The sequence below is a fragment of the Bacillus rossius genome, chromosome 17 (genome assembly GCF_032445375.1).
Source record: "Bacillus rossius redtenbacheri isolate Brsri chromosome 17, Brsri_v3, whole genome shotgun sequence".
Classification (NCBI taxonomy): Eukaryota; Metazoa; Arthropoda; class Insecta; order Phasmatodea; family Bacillidae; genus Bacillus; species Bacillus rossius.
The window spans coordinates 5,943,544-5,971,376 of NC_086344.1; the positions used below are offsets into that span (position 1 = coordinate 5,943,544).

Sequence of the window (27,833 nt, forward strand, 5' to 3'; positions counted from 1 at the left end):
GAAGATGTGTTTTTGTGGTACTCTTTCTAGTGCTCCAAGAACCAGTAGGCGAACCTCAGGTATTAGTAGCTTCAGTTAATTTTCTTGCAAAAGCGGATGCGACCACATGTGCACAAGTTATTTCAGAATGTGTAAATAAGTATGCAATTTCATACAAGAACATCAGAGGTTTGGTTACAGACTCAGCTCGCTACATGACAAAGTGTGTCAACAGCTTGCAAGTTCTGTATGGAGATCACGTACTCCATATTCAGTGCTGGGCCCACAAAGTTGCCCTAGTAGGAAATGTGTTGTCATGTGAACTTGTTGAGGTAAACAATGTCGTAGTGAAGGTAAAGTCTGCCTTTTTAAACACTCGCAAGAGGAAACACCAATATTTGCAATATTTGCGAGAAGAAACTGTGAAACCAGATAAATTGTTTCCAATGCCAGTCAATTAGAGCTGGGCCGATGCCGATCCCCGATCGTAGTAATCGGCCGATTTTGTTAATTTTGCCGATCATAATGATCGGCAAAACGTAGCCGATTATTTGAGCCGATCATTGGTCTCCTACTGCAAACTTATAACATTGAATAATTACCTATACCTAACAACTTTCCATGTTTGTTTACGGTACTTTTCGGGAAGAAAATTTGATTATTCATTGAAAAATAATAGGATTTAATAATTTAAAACTAACCACACACGAAAAAAAATATACCAATAAAGTAAACAAATACCGTAAGTTTTATAAACATTGAACAGTTACATACCTAAGTATCAATTTTCACGTATATTTACGGTACTTTCGGTAAAATAATTTTCCATTATACTATTTGCAAAGTTATTTATCATTTACGAACCGAAAACTATGTATTTGTTTACCATTTACGGTTAATATTACTGGAATGGCGAATGGCGACTGTTGTTTAGGTTGGTTATGTGACGCCAGAGATTAGAGTGACGCGCGTCGCGCGACGGAATTAGTACGGATTAATGGCGCTAGTAGTCTCGTGGTTAGTAAACAACTACTCTTCGGGAATTCATCTAATTAGTTTTTTCTCGCTAAATATGGCCTATTGAAAGTTTTGTTTAGAGAAATTAATATTCTTATCCTGTTTAGCGGGAAATAGAGCTTAACTTTCTTTTGTATAAAAACCTGGTTGATGAAAAGTTTTGTTTCCCACAGTAGAACATCGTTAATCCGTGACGCGCTAATACGGGAATCGAATAATACGGGAATCGGATAATACGGGAATCGGATAATCCGGGACGATTTAAAAGTGCAGAAAAAAAAGAGAAGCAAAAGTGTCAGCGCTTAAAATTAACGTCACGCGGGCTGGCGGCCGGCAAACACTGCAACGCTGTTTGTACTGACCCTTTGTGTCGTCCCCCTTTCAGCTGTCACATTTGTCACTCTTTAAACGTGAGGGGGATGTCCTGACTTCTGCTTCCCGTTTTCCGTTTGTTTGAATGTTGTTTCACGTGCTGCAGAGTTACTTTCCGCCCGCCAACGCACGGCAGGCGCCTGGCGAGTGACGTGTCTGTCTGGCATTCGGTTGATCAAAGGGGTGGAGGGGGGTGGGGAGCTACCCAAAATTTATGTGTACAAGGTCAGCACGATCTTATCTTTCTCTCTTCGGCTGTTGTAAATGACCGTGAACTAATGGCTAGGCAGTGCCGTATTTTTTTAAGCCGAGACAACAATTCGAAGGCGGCCCTTACCGTTAACCGATTATCCGGGTTTATTTATTTATTTTTTTTTTTTTACAGAATTTCAATTATCCGGGCATCGGCGGGTCCCAATGAACACGTATAATTGGGAGTTTACTATTTTTATCCATCTGCTGCCAAGGCGCAGTAAGCCTCGGGAGATGTTACATCGCATGACCTTGGCCTTAACCCAGCTGCACGCTGGTGTCTGAGAAGCTTGACAAGACCTTCCGGGCTTACCTGTATAATTGCTAGTCCGTGAAATTTATGATGTCGTGATTTTTAAGTAATCATGTCAATGAAAAGTAGTTTTGTCTGGGAATATTTCACCGTTTATAGTGATCAGTCAAAAGCAACGTGTAATCAGAGGTACTTGAAAGGCTCTAATCGGCTCAGAAGATCGGCAAGATCGGCAGCAGATGATCGGCATCGGCATGATCGGCAAAATAGGTGATCGGCCCAGCTCTACAGTCAATACTCGTTGGAATTCATGGTTTCGTGCAGTGTTCTACCTGGCTGAATATTTTTTGGAAATCATTAACTTTTTCAGAAATAGTGACTTTCAGGAAACTAAAAATGCAGGAATTAAGTATCTGATCATGCTTTCAGACAAAGAAGTATCCGTAATTTTAGCACAGTGTATTTTTGTACAGCAGCATGCTTCTGAAATAATGGATCTGCTAACGAAACTTGAAGGGTCTACGTACCCTACATCACATACTCTGTATGGGGATCTGGAAAATATACAAAAAGGTTTGGACTGTGCAGCAAAGGGTATATTTTCCAATACGTTCGAAAACAGTAGTGTCCTCAAAAATTTGAACACCACTGACATTGCACATGTGAAGCACAACTGCCAAAAAGCCACAACACTGTGCATGAACAAACTGCAGACACTCATGAACAGTGATCCTTGTGCACATGTTTACAGGTCATTGAACCAGCTTTTCAACCCTAAGAACATTCTGCTTAACAAAACTGAAAACATAGTTACACAACTAAAATCCATTGCTGACCTGAAGATGATAGACAGTGTTGACCTTTTTAAAGGGTACCAGTCTCTAAAAGATGCAGCAGAGTCACTGTGCAGAGCTGGTGAAGTTGTTGATGTAGTGAAAATTCTCACTGCACTGACAACTGACTGTCAACAGTTTGCTTCAGCTGTGCTTAAATCAATATGGATGCCTACAAATAATGTTGAGAGTGAGAGGTTGTTGAGTCACTACAATATTGTTGTTTCAGGTAGACGGCAGAACTTAAAAGAAGAGAATATTGAAGTGTTTACAATGCTCTCCTTTGATGATATATATATATATATATATATATATATATATATATATATATATATATATATATATATATATATATATATATATATATATATATATTTAAAAAGAATTTTATGCAACAGTTATGTTAAGCTAATGTGTGTGTAAAATTTTTACAAGGAAATTATTAACACATAGTGTTCAATAGTGAAATGAAATGTTTTTGTGGTTCTACACATGATGAACAGTTCTTTAATTTCTTATATTATGTACTGAACAATGCATTAAGCAACCAAGTGACTAAAAAATTTCTGTATGGAAGTTTCACAGTCAGTGGTGAGCAATTTTTATGTACAACTGGAAATTTAATGTTTTCATTGTTATTTATTTTTGGTTTAAGTAAATGTAAAGAGTGTGTTTAAATTAGGATAATTATAAGCTATGCCAAAGAAAATTAATTACGTAACAAATATTAAGCCTATACAGTTAAAACTATTTAATTTAATTATACAGATAAAAAAATAACACCACATTTTTACACCGCTTTTTGGCAAAAATAATACCGCTTTTGGCCAAAAATAACACCGCCAATTTCAGGTCTCTAACCATAACACATGCTTTAAATTATTGCATCAAGATCATAAGTTTTATTCGGTTGGAGGGGATAAAGGCTGGCTAATTATAAGCACGATGCTATGCTGGAACACTATTTAGAATGATTGTTTTATTTCTGGACCCCTAAAGTAAAAAAGTACGACTAGACCGAATTAAGTGAACGGTTCTGTCAGACGGAATTCTGTGCATAACTAGTGCTACGTGATATGAGTAACAGCTACATGACGTTGCTACCCTCTGGTAATGGTTCGTGGACTATCATCAACACAGCGGACGCTTGACCAAGATGCGTCGCAGTGAGTTTCACCATGTTCGATGCCTGGTTGTATCGTCAATCCAATACCAACTTTACCCCGTCGCCTTCAAGTGGTAATGGTGACAAGGCAGTGGACATCACGTCTAGCACCTGCATAAAACGCAGTTCTGAGTAACCTGCCGCTGCATAACAAGGTCGTAATATACCTTCAGGTAATGTACTACCATGTCTCAGTTGATACACTCCCGATGAAACTTCTGCAATTTGTGAATTGATAAACCACAACAACGACGTCCGTATCGCAGACGGCTATATATATTTAAAGGAGTACATCTAGAGTCTACGGTACAACCTGCACCGAATAAGTACTGAGTGTGGTGTAGTGTGTTATGTATGATCCATTTTGATCTGACCATATTCTGTGTTATGTTAATGTTGACTTTAACATTATTTTTGTCTATCAGATACGGGTTAAGAATGACATGAAAAATAGAACTGTTTTCTCAGTTATCTTTTTAATGGAAGCGGCATCTGAGCGGGTAATGACCTCTCAGAATAAACAAAAATAATATACAAATAATTTTATATGTATAAAACTATGTAAACATGTGTTAAAGACTGAAATAAGTTAATTCAATGACATTGTGATACCTAGTTATAAAGCTTTGGGACCATTTCATAGCAGCAGTAATACAAACAGCCCGCAAAGACTATTATTTTAACTTTAATTCACATAGTTGTCTATGCAATTTCATATTATTTTCTCAATGCACATGTTAACTGTTTTAATATTACCATGGTATTTAGTATATATTTAGTTATAAGTGTTTCTCCTTATTTTAAGCTTGATGGTAACTATGACCTCAGGCCATAGAAAAATTTGCTTGACCAGTATGATTTGAATTGTTGAAAAAGGGTTGGAATCATGTCAATCAGAATATGTAATACTGAATTAAGACATCAAGATGGAATTAAATGATTGCAATGATATTTGTGAAGAATATAATGCTTATTATGAGTAAATTGAGGTGCATAAAACTAGAACTGAGGTGAGCTGATTATCTTCACTATTTCCGAATATCGGTTTGACTGACTATATTGGATGGCCACAACGGATCATCATTGACACATACAACTACACTAATAAGATGTTTTCATGCTCAATAAGCGCACAATTTTGAATTTTCCTAGGGAATGTCTGAACAGCACTTTACTGTGGTTTGTATCAAACATGAAATATGGTTTATTAATAAAAAATAAATGGTTGAATTTTGTTCAGCTATGTTATTTTATTACTGACACTTGGGTATTTTATTTAAGTTTGAGATGCTCTGGAGAACTGAATTTGAGATTCTACATACACCTTTATCATAAATACATTTTTTTTTTCTACGTGAAATATATTTGCCAGACAAGGCAACGAACGGCAGGCACAGTAACGACAGAGGAGAAGGTAGGCATACTTGTCCGGCGAAGACGGGGGCGTGAGCGCGAGCGAGCCAACCCCCGCGTCGCCGTTCATCCCCGCGTCCCCCACGAGGGTCCTGCCCCCCTCTGCGAGGGGAGGGGCGGGGGAGGCGGGCGAGACGGCTCGCGGCGGGCTGCAAGCCACGTCGCTGCTCTTTTCCTTCGTGCCCGTGCCCTGCGTCTTCAACTTAGCAGTGCCCTTTACAACATCCGACAACCTGAGCACACAGGTGCAGCACGCGACAGTGACAAACACAGTGGCGAGAACAAACAAAACATCAAATACTTCAAAGGGAATGAAACTGCAGAATCCTCAAGTGCCACACCACAAAGAAATAACAGTGTGAACGGTGCTCACATCATTCAAAAGATTAGATTAAAAGCAAAAAAAAAAAAAAAAAAAAAAAAAAACAGTCCAAGCAAAGCAATAACACTACTGAAATTCTCTCTTAATACTAGCATTGTAATTAAGCATAAAAGTTAATAATAACGCACAGTTTAAAACCAGCATCGTTCCCTTCAAGCAATCAGTACATATGCAGGCCTTATATTAACCAGAATGTCCACTGAATTACGCAATTTAAATAAAAATTTTTTCTTAAATGCCTCAAATAACTGAACCCCTTCAATTTAAAACTTTTTACATAAATAAAACCAACTATTCACATAGTAAATAGAGCTACCACTTAAAATTTGTATCATATAATTTGTTAAAACTAATTCACAAACCAAATTCAAATTATACTTTCATGCATACATAAATTTAAAAAAAAAGTCACTATACAAACCTCAATAAACAAATTTGAAGGGACCATAATTTTGTCACACTGAAATAATGAGGTTTGCATTAACTAAACTATTACCAAAATTAATTCCTTTTTTTTTTTTTTTTTTTTTTTTTTTAAAGTAATTTTAGGGTTGTAAAATACAATTTTAGGAAGGCTACACCCGTGAATAAGAGAGACACTCGCTCGCCGAGCGGGTGGAGGGAGGGATACCTGTTCTCCCAGTGAGAGGCGGAGGGGTCCTCCTCGGGGGAGCAGCTGCCGTCGAGGCCGGGCAGCGGCGGGAAGGCGGCGGCCTCCAGGTCGAACTGGGCCGAGCCCTGCTCGCGGGGCGACGGCTGGGGGCTGCTGCGCGGAGAGCCCGGCGCCTCCTCCTCTTTCCTGCGGCGACGGTGCCTGCAGCCCGCACACCCCATCCCCCTCACAGCTCTCCGCACTTCACTTCCCTGTGTTTCACATACACTCGCTTCCTTTCCGATTACTTCTAGTGGGCATAAATGATGTACGGTAGAACCTCATTGATACGTGCCCAAGATTTACAAATTCCAGTGATTAACTGTTTTTTATTTACTCGCACCATTTTCCCTATAGTATTTAATACATTGCTTTACCACTTGAGGTGAAAGCATTTCCTGCAGTTAATGTTGCAAAAGCATTGTATTCAATAGCAAATCTTTGGCGACATGAAAGCGAAAATTAAGTTCATTTTAATATTCCCCCCTTTATACTTTAATGCATTGTACATGAAAATAAAGCTGTAAATGTGGGTTTTACATTAAAAAAACTGGATTACTGTGCAACTATAGCTGTGCCGATACGAATCGGCAGAAGCCGATTGTGCCAATATTTAGTTGAATCTGTGTTTCAACAGATTCATGATACACTTGTTAATTTTCAGCCGATGATATTGAAAAATAAAAGTGCCTGTCAACCTAAAAATCCATCAGTACCATTTTCACTTTTCATACTACAGTAAACTCTCGCCAGTCCGTGGCCCGAGAATCCGAAGTTCTCAGAAATCCGGGGTATTTCCGAAGTGACATGATCGTTACTGTTTAGATGTATGTATCACTATTCTCAGTGAATGATAAGAGCGACGCTCACTGATATTTATAGCGCGGTAAAAGGCTCTGAACTGGCGCGCAGTCATCTCGTTCCCATCAGATAACTGTGAAATTTGAGCGGTGACCGTAACATTATATGGCGGGAAAATAAAGATAAAGGTGTAATGCCTTTTCCTCTGGTGCTTTCAAGAAATTTTTTAACGGTTTTTTACACCTAAAACTTCAAAACCATGCCTTTTAGCCATTTTAACTCCTCTTAATCCGATATAAAAAAAAACAGTTGGGCATTAGCAAATTCTTAAATGCTTTTCGTAAACAGACTCCAGTCGGATATTTAGAGTAGGTTGGAAATCGCGTAGGTTTTCCTGAAGCTCTGGGCACCGTGTGTCAGTGTGTGAAACATGTTGCCAGTGACAAGTTTCCTAGCTGTGCGCGGCACACGACTGTAGTTGTCATGCGTCACACGCCGGGAATGCTGGCCGGAGGGAAGGTGAGTATAGTTCATTTGCGGTAAAAATAAATACTCTAACCGCCCTGCTAAATTTTTCCATTAAAGAAATTTTGAAGTTTCAGAGATTTTCCAGCAGAAATAATGTTCTGTAACTAACAAACAAATTGTATCAAAAAATTAATGGTAAATGGCTGCCGTGGGGGGCCTTAAAAAAATGTTCATTTTACCGGGAATGGACTATACAACCTGGCTTTCGTCGCATGCAGTGTGGAGTAGGGGAGGAAGGATGTTGACAGTTTCACACGCAGAAAATGGCTAGAGGGCTGGAGAGAGGGAGAGAGATGGTTTGTTGTCTGGGAGGGAGAGGTAAGCCGTATGACGTCATGCATCCGCTGCCTTTGCAGCCGCCAGCCTGTCTAGACGAGATTCTCGCACTCCCACTTACGTCGCACAAGCTACTGCTGCCGTGTTTTTAAACGGACTGTCCAATTTTTTTTCTCTTCTTATACGAACATTAGTAAGTGCACTATAAACCAACACAAAATATATGCTGCATGTTAAATAATAGCTTTGTATAAGCTTTTATTGTGAGTTTTACCATTTTTTCCCCGATTATTTTTGTTTTGTGCCAAAATTTCAGATTTTTTGATGGTTCTAGTGTACAATTAACTAATGATTTTTTTTTTATTTCTCCCGTTTCTCTTAAGTTTAACTGGACTGGCCGTGTGTCTGTGAGGGAGTGGCCTTGAGTCTCTTGCCAGCTACGTATCGCTTCTCTCTCCCGCCCCTCCTAAATTCACTTCCCCTTATCAAGGGGCTTCCCGTTTCAGCGCACGCCACATTGCTACGCCTAGCTCTTTCACATCAAAGTGCGACTTCGGGTGCCATTAATTTAATTTAAGATGACTTTAAATTACTTTTTACACAATTTACTACCAACTTGAACAAATGGGTGTGTTAAATTTAATCAGGCCAGGCTGTAAATTTTCAGGAAAAAAAATTTCTCGGGTGCTTCATTTACTATGAATGGACTATACTGGTATTGCTTACGTACCATTCTGTTAACTTCTCAAGTGTCTTGTTTATTATGACGTCCTGTGGTAGTATTGCATGTTCATTGACTACCATCTTATCTTTTAGAATTTTTTTTTGTATTTTAATGAAAATTTTTCAAAATTCCGAAGTTTTCAAAAATCCGAAGGTCATAAATCCCCGACACCCACGGATTTGCGAGAGTTTACTGTACTACATCCAGTAAAACTCACTTAAGACGTTCCTGCATAATACTTTTTCCCGTTTATAATGTTTAAATAATTATTCCCTTGATCACTTCCATATAATATATTCATATGTTAATTTTTCCCATTCAGAACATTTGCATTTACAGATGCTTCCCACATATAACGTTGATCCATTTCAGGAATAAAATTATTTAATAAAGTTTATCTTTACACTCTTAAACTTTATTAATAGTTAAACCGTAAGACAATTTTCGAAAAACAATAGCAAACCTGACCGTCAAAATCTTTGCCGCATGCAGCACGCTGTTACAATATATTTTTCAACCAATCATCCTTTGACGAGACTGTTTCATCTACACACCATTCCACCATTCGAGGCATAATGGCACAAAATATTTGCGGCGTTGAAGGTAATGAACGAACTTGAGACCAGATATGTTTTGTTAAAACGAGAAACAAGGGATTCAATACGAAGATGTAATATATGTTGCGAGTATGTTAAAATAGTTTCTGTCCACACACAATGAACGCACCCGAACACCCCTCCGGGAACCAGGCTGGGGGACGAGTGGTGGGCGAGGTAGCGCGGAGGCACGGGCTCCTTGGCGGCCGCGCCCTCCCGCGCCGGCCGGCACGCCTCCTCGTCGCCCTCCGCCGCCGGCTGGCTCTTGGAATGGTTGTGGAGGGGCTCGGGCGCTGCAGGCGGGGCGGGCACCCTGGCCCCGGCGCTCGCGGGCACCGCCACCGTCGCGGCGACGCCGGCGCCCGCGTGGTAGCTGGTCGGCCGCCCCGCGCCCGCTGCCGCGTCGGGCACACTCGGCTGGCTTCTCTTGTTCCTGCGGCAAGTGTCGCACAGTTGTGTGTCGTGCATTTGCTATGGAAACACAAACTTGAGGACGTCACAAAATCAGGGTTTCACAGATAAATATCGCTAGAGACAGGTGTTTTCGGTGAAAAAATTTGCACAATTTCGTTACTTTTTACGAGATGATTTCGGAATATTTTTTGCTATTTTATCAGTAGTTTCGTCAACAATTTTGTTGATTTTATAAGTGCAATATGAGGATTATAAATATAAGTTCCACTTGAAGGTGTTTAATATGTCATTTAAGAGTAGAAATACACAGTTTGTCTGCATTGTTCAGGTTTTAAAAAATGCATATTGTATTTACTAGGACTAAACATGTTACAAAGCACAGTAATGGAAACGGTTTTAAAAAATTTACTGACAAAAAAAAAGCTCAAGTCCTAACCTAAAAACAAATAAGTTACGCATATTTTTACCTGTGGCTTGGTTATATCAACTTTTTCCAATAAGTGCTGTAAAAAAACACTACTCACAGCTATATGAATACTTCAAGCGTAGGTAGGCCTAACAAAATTTATTATTGTAACGTTCTGTTTATCTGCTTAAAAATGCACAAAACTGTTAAAATATCGTACGCTTTAGAACCTACCGGCAATGTACTTGTGCATCCATTGACGAAGTTTCGGGTCATCCAGTTTTTCAATCGGTATGTTCGCTTCGATAAAAGCTCAAGTTGTTGACATAATGAACTCATTCTTGTCAAATTTTGCTTTTTTTTGCAGTCAACAAGGCTGATTCCAGCGAAACTTGCCTTTTTGCACCGGATTGTTGACTTTCCTTGTTTTTGTTATGCGAGGCACTGTTTTTTGTGTGTTTCAAGCAGTATCTTTCCGTTGCCACTCTATTCTAACGTTGCAGTACTTGCACACGAGAAATTTTTGCACTTTGTCAAAGACATAGAATCCTTCGCTCGCAAACTCCGCCGCCCTGTCAAATACTGTCACAACCATTTTAAAATCAACGTTTTACGAAAGAAACAGAGAAAAAACGTTTGATTACATCCACGCCATTTTAACAAACTGTGGCGAGTGGCGACTCTGGCGAGGTGATAGTGTGACACGAATACGACTTCCTATACTATCGAAAGTCATTAACAAGTCATCAAAATACGGACGTTTAGCTATTTTCAGTATGTTTTTTCGTAATTTTTTTTTCCGTGATTTCTCTAAATAATTGATAAGTTCGCATTTTTAAGTTTATGTATATTAATTTAGTTAATATTTCGCGATTTCGCGCATCGTGAAAAACACCTGTCTCTAAATAGCACTCATGTAACATATCTAATCTAAGAAGGTAAATATTTTGTAGTCGTCGTCGTCCTTATCCACATCATCAGTTTCCAGCCCGCAGCCAGGTCAGTGAAATACCTCCATTTTTCTCTGTACTTCCACCATCCATTATTTCTAACTTCATTCATGTCTTCTATTTCCTCCTGCACTCCTTTAATCATCTGCTCTTCCCATCTCGGGTCTGGCCAGGGTTACTCGCTACCGTATAGCGACTCGACGCAGTGTCGGGCGGCGGTCAATAACCCGACTCCCTACAGGGTCCAACGGCCAGGGAGGTGTTCAGCCTGTTACTGGGAACTCAGCATGGTGGGAGGGATAGCAGCTCCAGCCATTACTGGCGGGAGGCTGAAGATGAATAACATCGGCAGGGTTCACATTCGGACAGTAGCAGGCATGGCTGCTACACTGCCTGAACCACAGGCCTGTAAGTGGCAGCCCCACCAGCTGGGCGTAGAACGCGACAGGCCTAGTACGCCGGCGACCAAATTTTAAAAACCCACTCGAGAAAATAAAGACATTTTGTAAAGTACTTAACATGAACATGAAAAATTACTTTAGCTTTTTTAATGAGGTTTGCAAACCTGTGTTAACATTTTAATTACTTTTATGAATTATCAGGTTACTGTCTAGAAGTGGTGTTAGTTATTTTGTAGTCTGTTGGCTGGCATAAACTTCATGGATTGTTTAATGCGCGTTGAATTGTAAGCATTAATGTGATTACTGATGGGTGAGCCTGGAAGTTGATTGCACTGCGAGCACAACAGTTTGGGAGTGAGCCTTTATTACAGCGCGCTCGTTCTGATAAGACATGTCTTCAAAGCTATAGACATGAACACTGTAGGAGCAATCAAGATGAAGTTACTTTTAAAAACAATTTCCATTCATTGGGAACATCTTTTACGCTTCCGACGTGGTAAAATTAATCAAAATTGAAGAAACAAGTTAATGCAAAACTGCTACCAAACTGTATAACTATTACTGTTTTATTTTGTTAGTTTGAAATAAATTCTAATATCATCAAAAGTTTGGGTTTGACAACCTGTAAAACTAGCAGACATATTATCTGTGAGGTATATGAAATTCCTGGCAACAACAAGTAATTCAAGCATGACGGAGGTGGGAGTCCATATACTGGTAGTGATAACTGTGTTCCTGTTATTGCATGTAGTGCCCACCACTAAAGTCTACGACTGTTGGTGGGCATGTGACAAATTCAAAATAAATAAATAAATAAATAATTACAGGATTTTTTTCCCAACAACGGAAATTCACACATATTTCCCGCTTTTCCCAAAATTCAAAGCTGGTGCCCACCCTGTGAATACACCTGTAGGTTAACTGTTTTTGATGATACATTTTGCAATATTTGAAAATAATCCCAGTGAGGAAGTTTTGTTTTTTTAATTTTTTTTCGGCCCTCAAAATGCCATTAAGTATGCAAAATATATTATATCGCCTGATGTGCATTTCAATTGTATACAATATGCAAAAATTATCTGTCTAAAAAATACAATTTTAAATTTGTATGATACATGGCAAGAGAGCATGAAGAAACAAGGAAAGTGCTAACGGCAGTCGGCATGTCAGAAAGAGAGAGGAAGCGCCCATTTACTTCCACACTGCAGGACTAACATGCAGATCCAACCCGAAAAAAACCTGAGCGCGAGCGGTTTGACTGGTGCCAGATCAAAGACCCGTTGCTGTACAAAGTGCACTCCTCACAAGAAAACAGGACTCACCTGTTCCGAGGTATGTATCTAGAAGACGCCGGAGGCTTCGTGAAAGGCCCTTGCGGGGCCAGTCCATTCACAGAGAAAACACTGCCGATATCGAAGAAGGAAGGGTTCCAAGTCTGTATCGGAGAATAAAACTGCTGCTGCTGAAACGCCTGGACAAGAAACAACCAGTATAAATACCACATTTAGCACCGATGGCTTCAACCATGCAGTTTATTTATTTTCCTAAATCTAGATCCTTCGAGAAATATTTAAAAAATGGGACTATAAACAAGCTGTCTAAAAGTACCTGGTGAAACAATTTCAGGACTTTCTCAAGACATTTTAAATTAATTTTCTTTGAACCTTTTTACAACACTGGATCTTGTTAACTAATAAGCAAAATAAATTATAATACTAAATAAATTGACTATTCACTGAAACATATCCACTAAGTAAAAAAGCTAGTCCTACTAATTGCATCGTTGCTGCATTACCAACAATTTCTGATACTTTAAAAATGCAACTTATAAGGTGTAGAATCTAATGAAAGTTATAAATATGGTTAGGTAATGTCTCATGATGTATCCTTTTTCTGAGTATGCAAATAGTTTTTCAAGTTATTAAATATGACTGCTTGGGTCCTCACTGGATCCACCTCTGAATAGATAGCATAACTCTGAAGAAACAGAGGATTTCCGCCCAGTTTACATTAGTTCCCTACATGTTATGATGCTTCACTATAATAAGTGCACCACTTTCCAAAAAAAAGTGTGTAGCGTTCTTTACTCACATAAACTTGGAACTGGTTGCCGTAGTTCACTCCTGCTGGTATTGAGCTGCCGTTGGTGTAAACAAACCTCTGCTGTCCTTGGTACGCGTTAGGGTCATACACATGTGCAGGAGGCGTCCGGAAGCCGTTCTTCATGACGGCTCCGACTGGTGGGATATGCGCCATCGGTAACCTGTTCATCGGCTTGGCTTTGATGCGAGCCATAATCGGCTTACCCTAGAAACGCAAACCCTCTCATCAAAATTTCTGTTGGCAAAATTCACAAGCTTCATAATTCAGCATATGCTCCCACACACAAAAAAATATTACTGGCGACTACCTAATCCTAAAACATTTTTGTTTCTCCCAAAAATCATAGTAACTAGCCTTAAAGATGACATGTAATTAAAATACTAGTTACCGTGTTTCATAGCATAATCGTCGCACTGTTATTTTAGGGCGTCAAAATTTGGAGAAAAACAATCCTCTCATAAACGTCGCATGAATTTTTGGACGTGCTGTTTGATTCTGTATAAAACAATGTATTTTAAAGTTGAAACCTAATATTAATTTGGATATTACCACTTAATTAATTAACAGAAATAAAAAGTTGTCAGACATGTAATAGCAATATCAATAGCTCGCCGAATGCATGCGAAGTTAACTAAATTTGATAGCCCACATTCTTTCGTGGTGTGCGCTACGATGATAGTTATAAGTTAGTTCAGGCACACAGTTTTTGTTTTTCTATTTAAAGTGTAACAAAATGTTTTTGTTGCATGACTTACTTTTATTTTAGTATAAAATGTGTATTATGTGATAAAACACAGCATGTACATGCAATTTTTACTGTTTTATGTCGGACACATAAAAACTCAAGGCACAACTGACTGCTTGCTTCTTACGTTTCATTAACTTATTCAACAATTCTTTGTATGAAGAATTTTTCTCCTATGAAGACTATGTAACATGCAGAAGGATTTATTTAACTTTTTTTTTTAAATTTACTATTAATGAATTTTTCCTGTAAATTGTTCTGATACGTTGCTTGCATTTATAGTTGGGTCAAATATTTAATCAGATTTTTACTAAACAGTATTTGAGTTGTAGATGGATCGAGCAAGTTATCATACTGAGAACACTTGTGTGACATTTTAACACTTCAATGTGTTCCGCAAATTTAGACAATACATAATATACAAGAGTGATGTGGTAAATTAATGGCAAAACCCTCAAAATAAATTAAATTAAATGACCACATATGCATATGAAACTGAACCTTTAAAAGAAAGGCTGAAATTCCCTGACTTTTCCCTGTTTTACAGACCTGTTAGTATCCTGAAAAGTGGTTCGAAACACTGGTAATTTAACACTTATACACTACCACAATGCTTCCAAAAATCGAAGGTTTTACAGGGGGGGGGGAAGAGAGAGAGAGAGAGAGAAAGAGAGAGAGAGAGAGAGAGAGAGAGAAAATTCCAATACTAGATTAACAATTGAAACCCTTAAATACAAAACACACATCTTTAAGTTTCTTTTTTTTTTAAATTATCCATGCACAATATTATAACTATTCCCTTTTATTAAATATTATCTTTTAAAGCTACAATACTAAAACACTAAAAACACAAAATTTATCAACAAAGCATAACCAAATTATTTTCTAGCAAAGGAAAAAATTAAAATTGTTTACCTGAAACTCCCGAACTTCTTCTCTTAGGAACCTATAAGCTCTTTGAGCATCTTCGTCAGACTCGAATGTGACATACCACGAATTATTGTGCGCAAATTCGCAGGATATTAACTTTGGACAGCCTTCACCAGAAAACAGTGCCTGCAAGGAAAAAAAGTCAATTTATAATATTATACAGAAAGTTGCATAAAAATTGAATTACGATTTAACCTAGACGCCTGGCTAGGCCGCCAAAAAGCATGCAGAGCTCCGGGTATTAATGCACCATTCAAAAACCGCTCATTTATTGAAAAGTGTTCGATTAGTGCGGTATAGCCTCCAAGCGCAAGGATCTAAATTGACATGCAATCTTCTCGTCGTGCATATGACTACATACTATGAAATTTGAGTGGTGACTAACATTATACAGCAGAGAAATAAGGATAAGGATGTAATGCAAATCCTTCAGAGCTTTCAAGAGTCTGTACCGGTTGTTTTACGCCTAAAAATTACTCTGTAAAAATGTCTTTTAGCCATTTTAACTCATTTAGAAACACAATTTAAAAACTTTATCCGGAATCAGAACTACTTTTCGGCCATCAGCAAATTCTTAAATGCTTTTCGTAAACAGAACACATTTGGGTATCTTGAGTAGTTTTCAAATTGTGTTGTTTTTCCTGAAACTTTGCACACCGTATCTGTGTTTCCGGGTTGACGGTGGCCTTAAGAATTGTGTTTACGAGCCATTGCACCTGCCTATGCAAGTTTCATTTCATGGTTAAATATTAGTGCATTTTTTTTGGACAGTTAAAGGCTTAAAAGGGTGTTTTAATGGGACTAAATTGACATGCCAAGTTTCGCACTGCTGGAACAAAAAAATACCCTGTGATACAGAAAGCAGTTTTGTTTTGTCGCTGTACTACTTCAATGCTTTAGTTGTGTTCTCTTCGTAAATAGTTTAAATGGTTGGAAATCAACTCTATTAGAAGAACTTTTCTTTCAAGGAAATTTTTTTGTACTAGCCCTACATTAAAATTCATCCTATATTTGGATAAAATTATATTTATCGAGAAAACACTGATAACCGGTAAAAATTTTGATTTTATTCTCTCAATCACATAAAAGAAAACACCAAAAAAAAGTTAAACTATCAAGAACCATTAGAAATATGGCAAGTACCTAGTAACCTTGCTTTTCTTGTCAGCACTCTTCAAGGGGGAGGGGAAAAAACACAACACATACCTCCAAAAACAATAACAGTCGTGCATACCTTAACTTCTTCGATAGGCGTATTGTCTGGTATCTCTCTCAGAATCACTATGCACCGTTTATGATTTGGCCGAACTTTTTGACCATCTTCGTCTACCTGTACATTAGGCGATTCTGAAATATTAAACAATCTATTTGGACTCCTGGAAAAGGAATTCTCCACATCATCTCACTAAACATAAATAACAGGCCCAAATAAATGAAATTTTTAAAGGAAAACAAAATTTGCATTACAGAACAGAAAATGTTGACTAAATGACGATTACCACTATGACAATGGAAAAAAATTATATTCTTTAATAAAAATTGGGATACAATCATTATTTTAATTTTATTCATAATTTCATGCATCCCTCACATTTTAACTATAAATGTATTGAGATCACATATTCTTGAAAAAAGTGGGTACTAAAAGATTTTTTAAGACAATAAGAAATGTTAGGACCTACCTAGGTCAAACACTTTAAATTAAGACCAGGATAATTATGCATGGTATAATTTGAAAGACTGAAATTTTTTGAAATTTCATAGTAATCTTAGTTATATTCCTGCATGAATTATGCTACTGTGTTAGAATGATCAATATTAGTGCTTTCTAGTATCATAATTAAAAACATGTACATCTCAGACTGCAGTTGTATGAAATATGAACCAATTTACATGAAAACTCACATCACACACAAATAGTATAGTCTTAAGTGTTACGGACAGCAAGAACCCCTGGTATAACAAATGAGATAAGACCTGACCTTTTTATAAATTAAGAGATTCTCTCCAGGATTCACTACCCATTAGACCTCCTGAAACTCCGACCAAAGATTGGGCTCGACCTAGAAACTTCTCCCCAAAAGAACAAGCCTTTAACATACCTGGTCAGAGCACACTAATCGTGGATGCATTCTACACGCTTGTCACAGTTACTACAGAATTATCAATAGCCACGAAAGCTATGAAGGGCTTTAGCAGAACTGTCAATGCTGTCTGTCCCTTTTGACCCTTGCACACCAACACGACATGTGCAAAGAACACAGGGACAATAATTCACCGTCGTGGAGCAAAGCAGAACGCGCAACTTTGGTTGCAGCAGCAAGATGTTTGAGCGAGACGGAATGTGAAATACTTCACCGAGCAAAGACTAGCGAGTGGGCACGTTACAGCAGGGACGTAGCCAAGATTTTGCGGAGGTTAATGAACAAGTTTTCTTTATAATTTAATTTTTAAAAAAAATTAAATAAAATCTCAGGGAATAGTAGATTTTTAGAACTCCCAAAATTTTCACGTAAAAATTAAGGTAATATTTTGCTTGAGAAAAGAAAACTGAACATTTTGTATTTTTATTTAATTATTTTTATACTTTGCTCTTTAGTCAATTATTTGAATAGTTTTTTAAATTATAAATTACACATACATTAATGTTATTAAATACATGAAACACACATGTACAGTTTGTATGAAAAATATGCTTATAGAACTAGTGTGAAAAAAAGGCATTAAGTACAGACTACTTGGGAAACACAATTCCTGTTGCTTCTGTGTACAAGGCAGGTCATGCTAAAATGGGAGGAAATACATTATCGTAGCTCACCAAGTATTGGAAAAATTCTTCTTAAATATTCTATCTGCAAACTGATACAGTTTTCTAATTTTGTGTTCACATGTATTTCTCTTTCTTAATCCTGTTAAGGTGGGTCTTGACCCCACAGACCTCCCTGGTTACATACACATACAATTAAGTGTGCTAATACAATACTGTTTACAGAATACAGCCACTGATTATATACACAGATCACATAGCAAGTAAAACAGTCCATCACTATTCAGTACTATATGAAGGTTGACAGAATAGCAGTTCTAAAAGGTTCACTGAACTTTTTGTTTTCAACTACAATAAAATAATAGAGTGAATCTGACTAATACACGATGCAAAATTATAAAATTCCCGTTACTTTTCTTGAAAATACCTCGTATTCATTACTACAGAATTGTAGGTCTTGAAAAGGCCTACAGAAAAGTCCTGCATAGCATATGTCCGTCTCCTAAAGATGACCTACAGTATACATTTTTTATCTTTCAAAACTGGCTTGTAAATAACCTGTTATTACTAGTTCAGGTACTTGTCCAAAGGACATCACACAAGAAAGTTTTCACACTTGTCACAGTGACCAAACAAACCAGCAGCCACGACAGCTAGCATGGCCTCACGTTTGGCAGACCTGCCAATGCTGTCTGTCCCTTTTGACCCTTGCGCACCATCACGACATGCGCAAAGAACACAGGGACAATTGCTTCACTGTCGCGGAGCAAGCAGAATGAGCAATATTACTCACGAAAACAGTTTCATGTACTTGTCGCAACAAATCCTTTGGCCCACACGAGTTGAAATGATAAATTTATTACATACTAATGGCCATGTTATGCCTCTACAAATAAATACTGATTCTGGCTACAGCAACTGATTACACAGACTATCTGCTCAGGAAAACTGTGCAGGACAAAATGATACCTGCAACGGAATAAGATTCAGAGTTAGAGGTTAGCAAATCCCAAAAGTTTCTATATTAAAAAAAATTAATCTTACCATCTTGGCCAAAACCTTGTTACATAAATAGAGGATAGAGGCAGGTAATTTTAATAAACTGCAAAATAAGTCTAAATGCAGACTAATTTACTAAAACACAAAATTAAAAATAGCATCAGTTGAGAAATGGTGACAAAATTAGCTTATTTTTATACTTTCAAGTATAGTTAATTCATCCATTAATTACTTATGGCAGCCACCTGCTTAGAACAGCATTATTATAAACACTCTAACCCTGCACTTTCATTTATATTTATTTTGTTTTCGAGTTACACAGGGTTCATACCCTCTTGGGCAATCAAAAATTAAGTTGCTTTTAAGGACCCCTTTAAGGATTTTAAGGATTTAAGATATACATGAATACCTACAAATATTTAAGTAAAATAAGGCATTATTTTTGAAGTCTCTAGTACATACAATACATGTGATATTACGAATTACAATTTTGGGAACACGAATAGGTACATTGACCTTATCTTCACATGTAAATGAAATAGTAACTAAAATCCTATTATGTTTATTTTCAACACAAATTGCACAAATTTTTCTGATAGAAAGCAAGGAAAATAATATGCGAAAAATAAAACTTTTTTTCCCCAAATATCTTATGTTGCCTAGATATTTGACAAAGGTATTAGTTTTCAATTCTTTCACTTTCTCTTCTATTTGTTGCACCAGAGATTCAACTGACAATTTTTTATCTTTTACAGTTTTTCTTAAACTATTAGACTTCCCGCACAGTGTGATTGATCTTGTAAGCTCTGCTGCTTCACTCAACTCATCAGCTGACTTGATAAGTTCATTAATGTCTGCTTCTAAACAAATCTTTCTTTTGAGACCTTCCAAGTCATCTTGTAATTTTCTCTTTCGTTCACAAATGACTTTTTTTTTTTTTTTTTCATTTCCTTCTCGCTGGCAAGATGAGCCATGTACTTTAGTCTAGCACTACTTGCAGATGCAATCAATTCATTTGAAATTAAAACCTTCGATAATGACAATAAAAAATGTATATAATACAGCTAAACTTAAGAGTCTATTTTAGAAATATCTTACACAATCCACACTATAATTAACTTAACTTACAACCACTTCAGACTACACCTAGCCTATAAGACAAATAAATGATAGCCTACAAAGTTCCAAGTTAATGTAATGTGAATTGGGTGAAGTTAGGTTAGCTACATTAAAAAATATATGAAATGTGAAATTTTTTAAACATTTTATTTCTCACAAAAGTTTGATCATAACTAAGGTGAAAGGTTGGATTGGTAAGCTACATTATTTTTCAATTCTTAAACCACTGAGTTTGGAAAATGCCTTTCTACTTCAGAATTAATGAATATTTGAAATTATATAGCTTTGTTTTTAATGAATTTCACTCAACACTCTCTCCTAACTTTGCCTTCACCAATACTGAGGGGTAGAAAAAACTATGTGTAATATCTCAAAATCCCACAAGAAAATAACATTATTATGGTATGTATATGCTCAAAAATAAATTTTTTGGTTGACTGATTCACCATCTTATAGCTAAGTATATTGTCCATAAAAATATTTATAATCCTAAAATATAATCTGATACCTAAAAATCGCTAATTTAACAGTTAAAAGTAAAATGGTGAAACAAGAATTTTAAGTTTAAATGTGAGATGCAAAGTATGAAAAATATTAAATATGTTTTTATAAACAAAATTTGGTCATGTGGCTCGAAATTAGTCATTTCCTACATGGCATAGGAAAAATGAGAGTTTCGTGACCAATATCTAGGTAACCTACATAAACGAGCCTAGCAAGCTTAACTAAGTCGTATACCTTGGTAGAAAATACCCATGTAGGAAGTCCAGAGGAATTTTAAAAATCACGTGTGATGGTGTGACAACAATAAAATGAAACAATACTGTTCCATACAGATATTGGAAAACGTAACATCATTTAAACCCACTAATTGAATAAACTACAAAGACCATAATTCAAATTTAAATATAGCATTTCTCAGACATAGAACAAATATAAAGTCTATAAAAAGCTAGCTACAAAAGAAATTGCATACCTTGCATATGTACTTTCCTAAGCACTTTCACCCATTACACCAACATCCAACACTTTGTTACACCCTGCACACATGGCTTTGTGTTTACACTTTTCGTATTCATGCAACCACTCCTTGTACTCCTTTTTCAAAAGCAATGTGGCTTTAAAAACACACTTTCCTCCAGGCATTAGAATTCGTATCATAAACTACGTCATGCTGAACACTGAATGGTCCGCCATTACCAAAACAAACACGGACACGCCACACTGAATTCTGGATAGTACTAATTCATTAGTCACACACCCAGCACTGTAAATGTGCACGGCGCATGCGCCGAGCGTTGTTTATTACGGAAGTCGTTACCGGAAAAGAAACGAAAACACCAGTAGTCGTTACGTTCGCACAATGTTTTTTTAAGGAGTTCTTAAGGACTCTTGGTAAAATTTAAGAACTTTTAAGGGCCCTTATTCCATAAATGAAATATTAAGGGCTTTTTAAGGATTTTAAGGAGGCGTACAAACCCTGTTACATCTGCATTGTCTTAAAGACTTGTAAAGGCCTGTTAAAAATATTATATTTTTTATCACTTTAATACATACTTATTTTGTTCAGTGTGGATAACTTCAATAAATATAAATTATATAATTATATATAATTATAAATTATATATAATATCTATACTGTTTTTATTTGAATGTTACAAGGATTTTCTCCTTGTTTAAAGTGGGGAAAAGAAAAAAAAACCCACCAACAACAACCACCACCACCAATTCATTTTGCTATCAGAATCATAAGATTTACTTTGTTGATATTTTTTCTGCCTGATGCATAACTTAATGCTAAACTATATTAGAGACCATTTATTTCAAAAATAGGTATTAACTACATAACCTACATTATCTCACTGTGTTGTGTTTCAAAATATCATGGACAAAGATATGAAACTAAAATGCACACAAAATAAACACATATTATACCAATCTCTGATTATAAATTTCACGCAGAAGTGTAGTATAAGTCTAGATGTGTCTTCATATATACGATAGTGCCAAAAACTTTAGCAAACCCACAATTTTTTTTAGCATTGACCTGGCAAAAAAAGCTAAATATTATACACAGGAGACGTTTGTTTCAAATCTGGGATTACACTTATGTATACATTATGTTAAGGTTCCTATCTAGACGCGTGAGAACTCGGTATCTGTCCCGATGACCTTGAACGGAGCGCCCTGGAGGCGGAGTTTGTAGCTGGGGGCGTCACAGTTCTTGGCTCGCTGCGCATCTACAGTAGGTAGGGAGGGGATGACGGCGCGTTACCACCCCTCCCTCGCAGACAGTCGGCTGCAGGCGCCGTGGAGGAAGGAAGGCTGGAATCCACCACCAGTTTCGTGAATGTACCTGTGTTTGGCTTTCGTCCCAGCACAGTCGTATCGTATGACATTTGTACGCAGAGTTCTGAAACATTGCTTCCCGCTCGCGCAATTTCTGTCGCAAAAAATAAACTGCAATTTAAATATAAACTGAACACTTCATGCTAAGAACGTATACATAAATTGACCGTAATTGTAATCTAAATCTACTCTGTAAAGCTATAAATTCCTGACATTACAGTATTTTTTTGTTATGGTTACTGGAAATTAAATATTATTAGAAAATATACGTAGGTCCTTGCAAAAGACGTGCAAAAGACACACTTCCAAAACTTTTTTTTTTGCCTGTTCCATCTGCTTTACCTTTATTTATTCATGTTAAGGACAGGTGTTGCTCACAGTATCACCAGAGCAGCCGGAATGTCGTTGTGTACCCTGAATCCGGCATTATGCGGCAAAACGAAAAAAATTCACCTGCGTTATTAGTAACTTGCTGGTCTTTTTACTCTGGAATAGTGATAAATATTTTAATGGAAATAAGATAACACGTAAATTATTTATTTTGAATTTTTGTTGCCTAATTTCTAAAGATAAATTTTATATATATACTTTTATATATGTACATAAATTTTCCAAAATTTATCAGTTGTAAACGAAAGGCTGAGAAGCAGTAAGCTGTGGACCGATTTAACAACCACTGCATTATATATATTTATATTCACAATAATATACAATACATACTTTCACATGAGAACAACACTAAACCAAATGGTTAATTTGTATGACATCTCAAAATACATAGGCTACACTTGTGGTAAATTCGTCGACAAGAATGATACAGACAACTTTAAGACAATCCGCAATTTTGTATATACAATCTCATAGAAGACATATTTTTACATGAGGGCAATTTCACGCAAGTGGTTAGATTCCATGGCATCATAAAATACATACGCCTGCTGTAATAATTTGTTGACAGGTAACGAGTGATATAGACAAATTTAAAACATTCAGCTAGGTTATGTACAAAATCTTACATAGCATATAATTTCACATGATAAAACTGTTAAACCAAGTATTTTAGATTCTATAGGTAGTATCTCAAAATACAAACACTTGCTGTTATTATTTCGTCGTTAATTTTACGATAAAAAATTACACAAATATATTTAAATTTACAGTCATAATACTTATTTGTACAACTACAGTATTTAACAAAAAATTGTTTTAACAAAAAGAAGACATTTGCGACGTAAAGCACCCCAACACGCATGTTCCTCAGTCTTAGAAGTTTATATAAAAATAGATGGTTGCTCTATAACAAAGCATAACTTACACTGTTGTCAAACCATATCGTCCACAAACACTGCCGAACATTTCCCTGAATGCATGTTAGATTGCAATGCATTATTTAGTTCCGTAATTTTGTCGTAAGTCTTTGTTAATTAAGAGATAGGAATCGTTATTGCAACAAAAAAAATTCTGCATTTACTTTCCGTGCAGTACCTCAGTCCTGCTCAAGTTCAGAGCTGTCAAGCCTGTATCCCAAATGAACCTATCATCAGTCTGTTGACTGTATAGCTAAGTTAATGATTCACTTCAATATGAACCAGTTGTAGGGAACTTGAAGGCGTGTTCTTGGATGATTTTAACATCCTATCTTGTTTATTTTGAAGTAAAGCATCAGTTATGTAAATGGGGTCTCGTTTTTCCATGCTACGCGTGTGTCTCGGATCCACCAATTCAGGCTACATGCAGTGTTTATAAAATGTGACAAGTTTATTTTTCATTTTGTTTTCCCAGAATGTGTCATCTTTTTCGATCTACGTGATTGTTATTTCCTTTTCGGTAGATGTCCAGACAGCAAATAAACAAACATCTCTCTGTGTGGCATGTAGCTGACCTTGTATTTAATAAAAATATTCTTGTTTGTTATTTAAAACGACAGAATTCATTTTATCATCCGAAAACATCAGGTACTTCAGTTTTCCTTCTTTCATGGTTTCTCTTAGATCCTTTCCATATGCAGATTCAGGGCACTTTGTTTCCACTATTGTATTACTTCCAATGAGGCCATCAGGTGTAGCACCGATGAAGGGGTATTGTTTATCTATAAAAAGTCCCGTTTAATCCGAGACTACATAGTTTTACAACGTGCACACTCATTTCTTTTTAATGTCAGAAGATAGCATATTTGTTATAAGAACTGGAATTCTATTGTAGGTTATGAGCATGTTATAGATAGCATCAATATTATGAAATACTTTATTTTGAATTATGTCCTGAAGTTTTTGACGAGGTACAAATTGCGCATTTTAATAGATTTCTGGCATACTAAAAAACTTTCAGGTTTTTGGTTACATCAGATTTCGGTAGAGGTTTTAGATGTACTAACGGCCCTGAGTAACAGAGGAGGTACACTGCAAGTATTTACGAGTGATAATTCCAGTTCTTTAAAAAATAAAATAGCTGTCCAAAAACATTGAATTTTTTTAGTGACTGAAATTAATTGCAGAAGGTTACAGCAAACCACATTCTAACTCGAATTATGTAGAAAGACTGTATGCACAGTAGCTTATATTTTTGCAACTTCAGTTTTTATTTGGTTTGAGAAATACTTAATAATGTGTTTTAAAACAAAAAAGAAAAAAGGTTGGCAATTATATGTAATATACCAAGTCCACCAGGCTATGGTGGGATTCTACCCCGCCACCACATGGGGGATAATCATTGAGACAAAATCTTACAAAAACTAATGCCAATCCAAAACAGAACTAACATGAGACGTACCTAATATTTTCATCCTAAAATATCACGAGAAACATTTTCATAAGGCCTTGTTATAAAAGATTTATAAGCCTACGTATCAAGTTATTTTTTTGTTGCTGATAATAAATACCTCCATCGCCACGAGCACTGTTCCATTTACTGCTCCTATGCCGACACCATCAAGCATTTCATCTTCTACACCATCGACCATTTCGTCTTCCATAATTACATCAGCAACCCGCCTGCTCCAGTAGGAAATACCGTTTTCACTCTCTGACTGAATTACTGACTGAAGTAACGTGTACGATTTTGGAATTTTCCTGTAAATGTTACACATTCCCGTACTAAATTTGCAAACCTACCCTAAACGAAAGATCAGCGGATATAAACACAAATTAAAATATATATATGACATGTTTTCAATGTTATTTACAAATACTTATTTTAAAAATAAGTTGCAAAGTTAAGAATGTTTTATCACTCTGCCACAGTGAAGCACTGTAGGTTAAACTAGCTTCTATTTACAGTTACGTGAAATAACGTAATGTGGAAAACAATTAATCACACCTAGCAGACTATGGGAGTTAGAGCAAAAATAATTTTATTTTATATTTAAAACCTATTCAAATAATATATCAAGGGCAGAAATTTACCATGATAATAATTGTTAGGCAATTTTTATAATAAATTGTTCCCCGAATATTTTAATACTACTAATATTCAATGCATTATCCACTCTAGTAACAAGCAGTGTTTTTAATTTTTTCAAAGGTTCATTTTTAAATAGTTCAATTTAGTCTGAAATAAAAACTCAAGAGAAGTAACCATGGAATTGTCCAATCACGTCAGTTATTTAGAACTCGTTGAGAGCAAATTTCTTTCAAGAAGCAAGTGGTAACAAGCAAAAATACTGTACTTATTGGTGGTAATGTTTTTTCGAACATGTTACTGTATTTTTTTCACAAGTCAAAATAGCTGGATTGAGAAAGAAACATGGAACCAAAAACTACGGTAATAACTTACGAAACAAAGTAGTAAAAATTAATTAAAAATATAGAAACACATGGTATGCATTCGTATATCATCCAAACGTGCAAGTTACTAAAAATTAATCTTTTGAATAAGACTCAATTGTTCTTACAACATGACATTAAAAACATTGTAGTGCAAAAAAAAATATGGTGGTAAGTACTGGTAGCGATTTGCAGTACGCAGAAGTGGGGACGTTAGGAAAAAATCTTTCATGGCTGAATAAAATAAACTATTATTATTTACACTTCTCCGGTGCTCAAGCCGTGACATGAGTTCTCTATGTCGCACGTTTCATGTACTGAACATTGAGGTGTATCAATCACTGTACCGACTTCAGAGTGCGAAACATGAGTTACGCTGTGCACTGTACTACTGGCTTGCGGTAGAATGTCTTGCGAATTTTCCTGAAGTCTGTTGTATTTTCTGAAAACACGAAAAATTATTATTACTAACCCACTTTGAAGAGGAGCAAAAAAAAAAAAAAAAAAAAAGGGTGGTTGGTAAAAAATTTAGTTCCCCATTTCAGTCCATGCAAAAAAAAATGTGACATACCTTTGTTTTTGATATTCAATCAAGGCTGTTCCTTTTCTCTTCTTCCTTCTTGCACTCATAAACAATTTGCCCGATTTTGCTTTTATTTTGTCTACATGCGCTTCCATCTTTATATATGAAGCTGATGACTAGTCGCGGAAATTTCGCGGATTCCTCTGGCCTCAGTATAGAATTCAAAGTTATAGGTGTGCTCGACCCATGTTTACTTTCCCATTGGTTGATTTCTTAGCGAGAACATTTTTATCCTTGTTATTTGGCACTACCTGATTCGTTTACTTATCTCCTAGCTGGACATCGTTGGCTCACGGTCGTAGAGGGGCGTGTCCAGATAACTGCGGTCCAATCATGAACACAGTGCGACAGTGTGGAGGTTTGCATTCAAGCTTGCGACTAAATGAATGCGCGAAAATTCCGTGGCTCTACTGATGACTAATAACCGGAGCCTTTACTTACTTCTAATAATATTTCTGCTATAGTTCTCTAACCAATTTAATATAATCACTATTAACTCATGCGTTTATATACTTTATATTCACTTTATGTTGGATGGCAATTTAGTGGAATACTAGTCATACATTACATAATTATATAGGAGTGTTTTCCTCTAAAAACATCCACATTCTCGTGTGCGGAATGGTTTGAGGTATCTCAAACATCAAAGTACAGGATACAACGGCAGGAAACACAAGCTGCTGCTGCGAGTAGGGAAGAATCAGCTTACAGTTATCTCTCGCGGCAATGTTCAAGGTCAGAACCACCCCTCCAGCGCCGCCTGGCCCTGCAGACCACGCCATCCCCTCCCTTCTAGTCCTCGCCTCGAGCTTGACGCGTCTCTCCCGCCAGGCAGCACGAGTCAGACACAAAGAACACCAAAATATCCAATTTTCGTAAACGAATATTTTAAAATTCAAAGCGGTGACCCTACACTTTTATACTATCATTTTTATCATAACAATGTCGTCTTTAGTTTTATTGTTTCATATTTCACAAATTTTAGATAAGTAACCGGGAATTCAGGCATCAAATTGCTTGTTTTGAGCAATTAATTTTAGTAAATTACATCACGAAATTAGAA

At 36.6% G+C, this 27,833-nt stretch overlaps 1 protein-coding gene across 6 annotated transcripts in view; it reads right to left on the minus strand.

Annotated features, from left to right (window-relative positions):
• LOC134540706 (la-related protein 4-like) overlaps window positions 1-27,833 on the minus strand; it is a 234,115-nt gene that overhangs the window by 72,381 nt on the left and 133,901 nt on the right. For 5 of the 6 annotated variants that reach the window (XM_063383587.1, XM_063383589.1, XM_063383588.1 and 2 more), the window contains 7 exons: window positions 16,427-16,539; window positions 15,178-15,318; window positions 13,506-13,721; window positions 12,737-12,885; window positions 9,374-9,676; window positions 6,298-6,480; window positions 5,296-5,517 (listed from right to left, as the gene is read on the minus strand). In XM_063383587.1, coding sequence (XP_063239657.1) covers window positions 5,296-5,517; window positions 6,298-6,480; window positions 9,374-9,676; window positions 12,737-12,885; window positions 13,506-13,721; window positions 15,178-15,318; window positions 16,427-16,539 — 1,327 coding nt within the window. The remainder of the gene's footprint in view (window positions 1-5,295; window positions 5,518-6,297; window positions 6,481-9,373; window positions 9,677-12,736; window positions 12,886-13,505; window positions 13,722-15,177; window positions 15,319-16,426; window positions 16,540-27,833) is intronic. The other variant, XM_063383591.1, reaches the window with a different exon arrangement.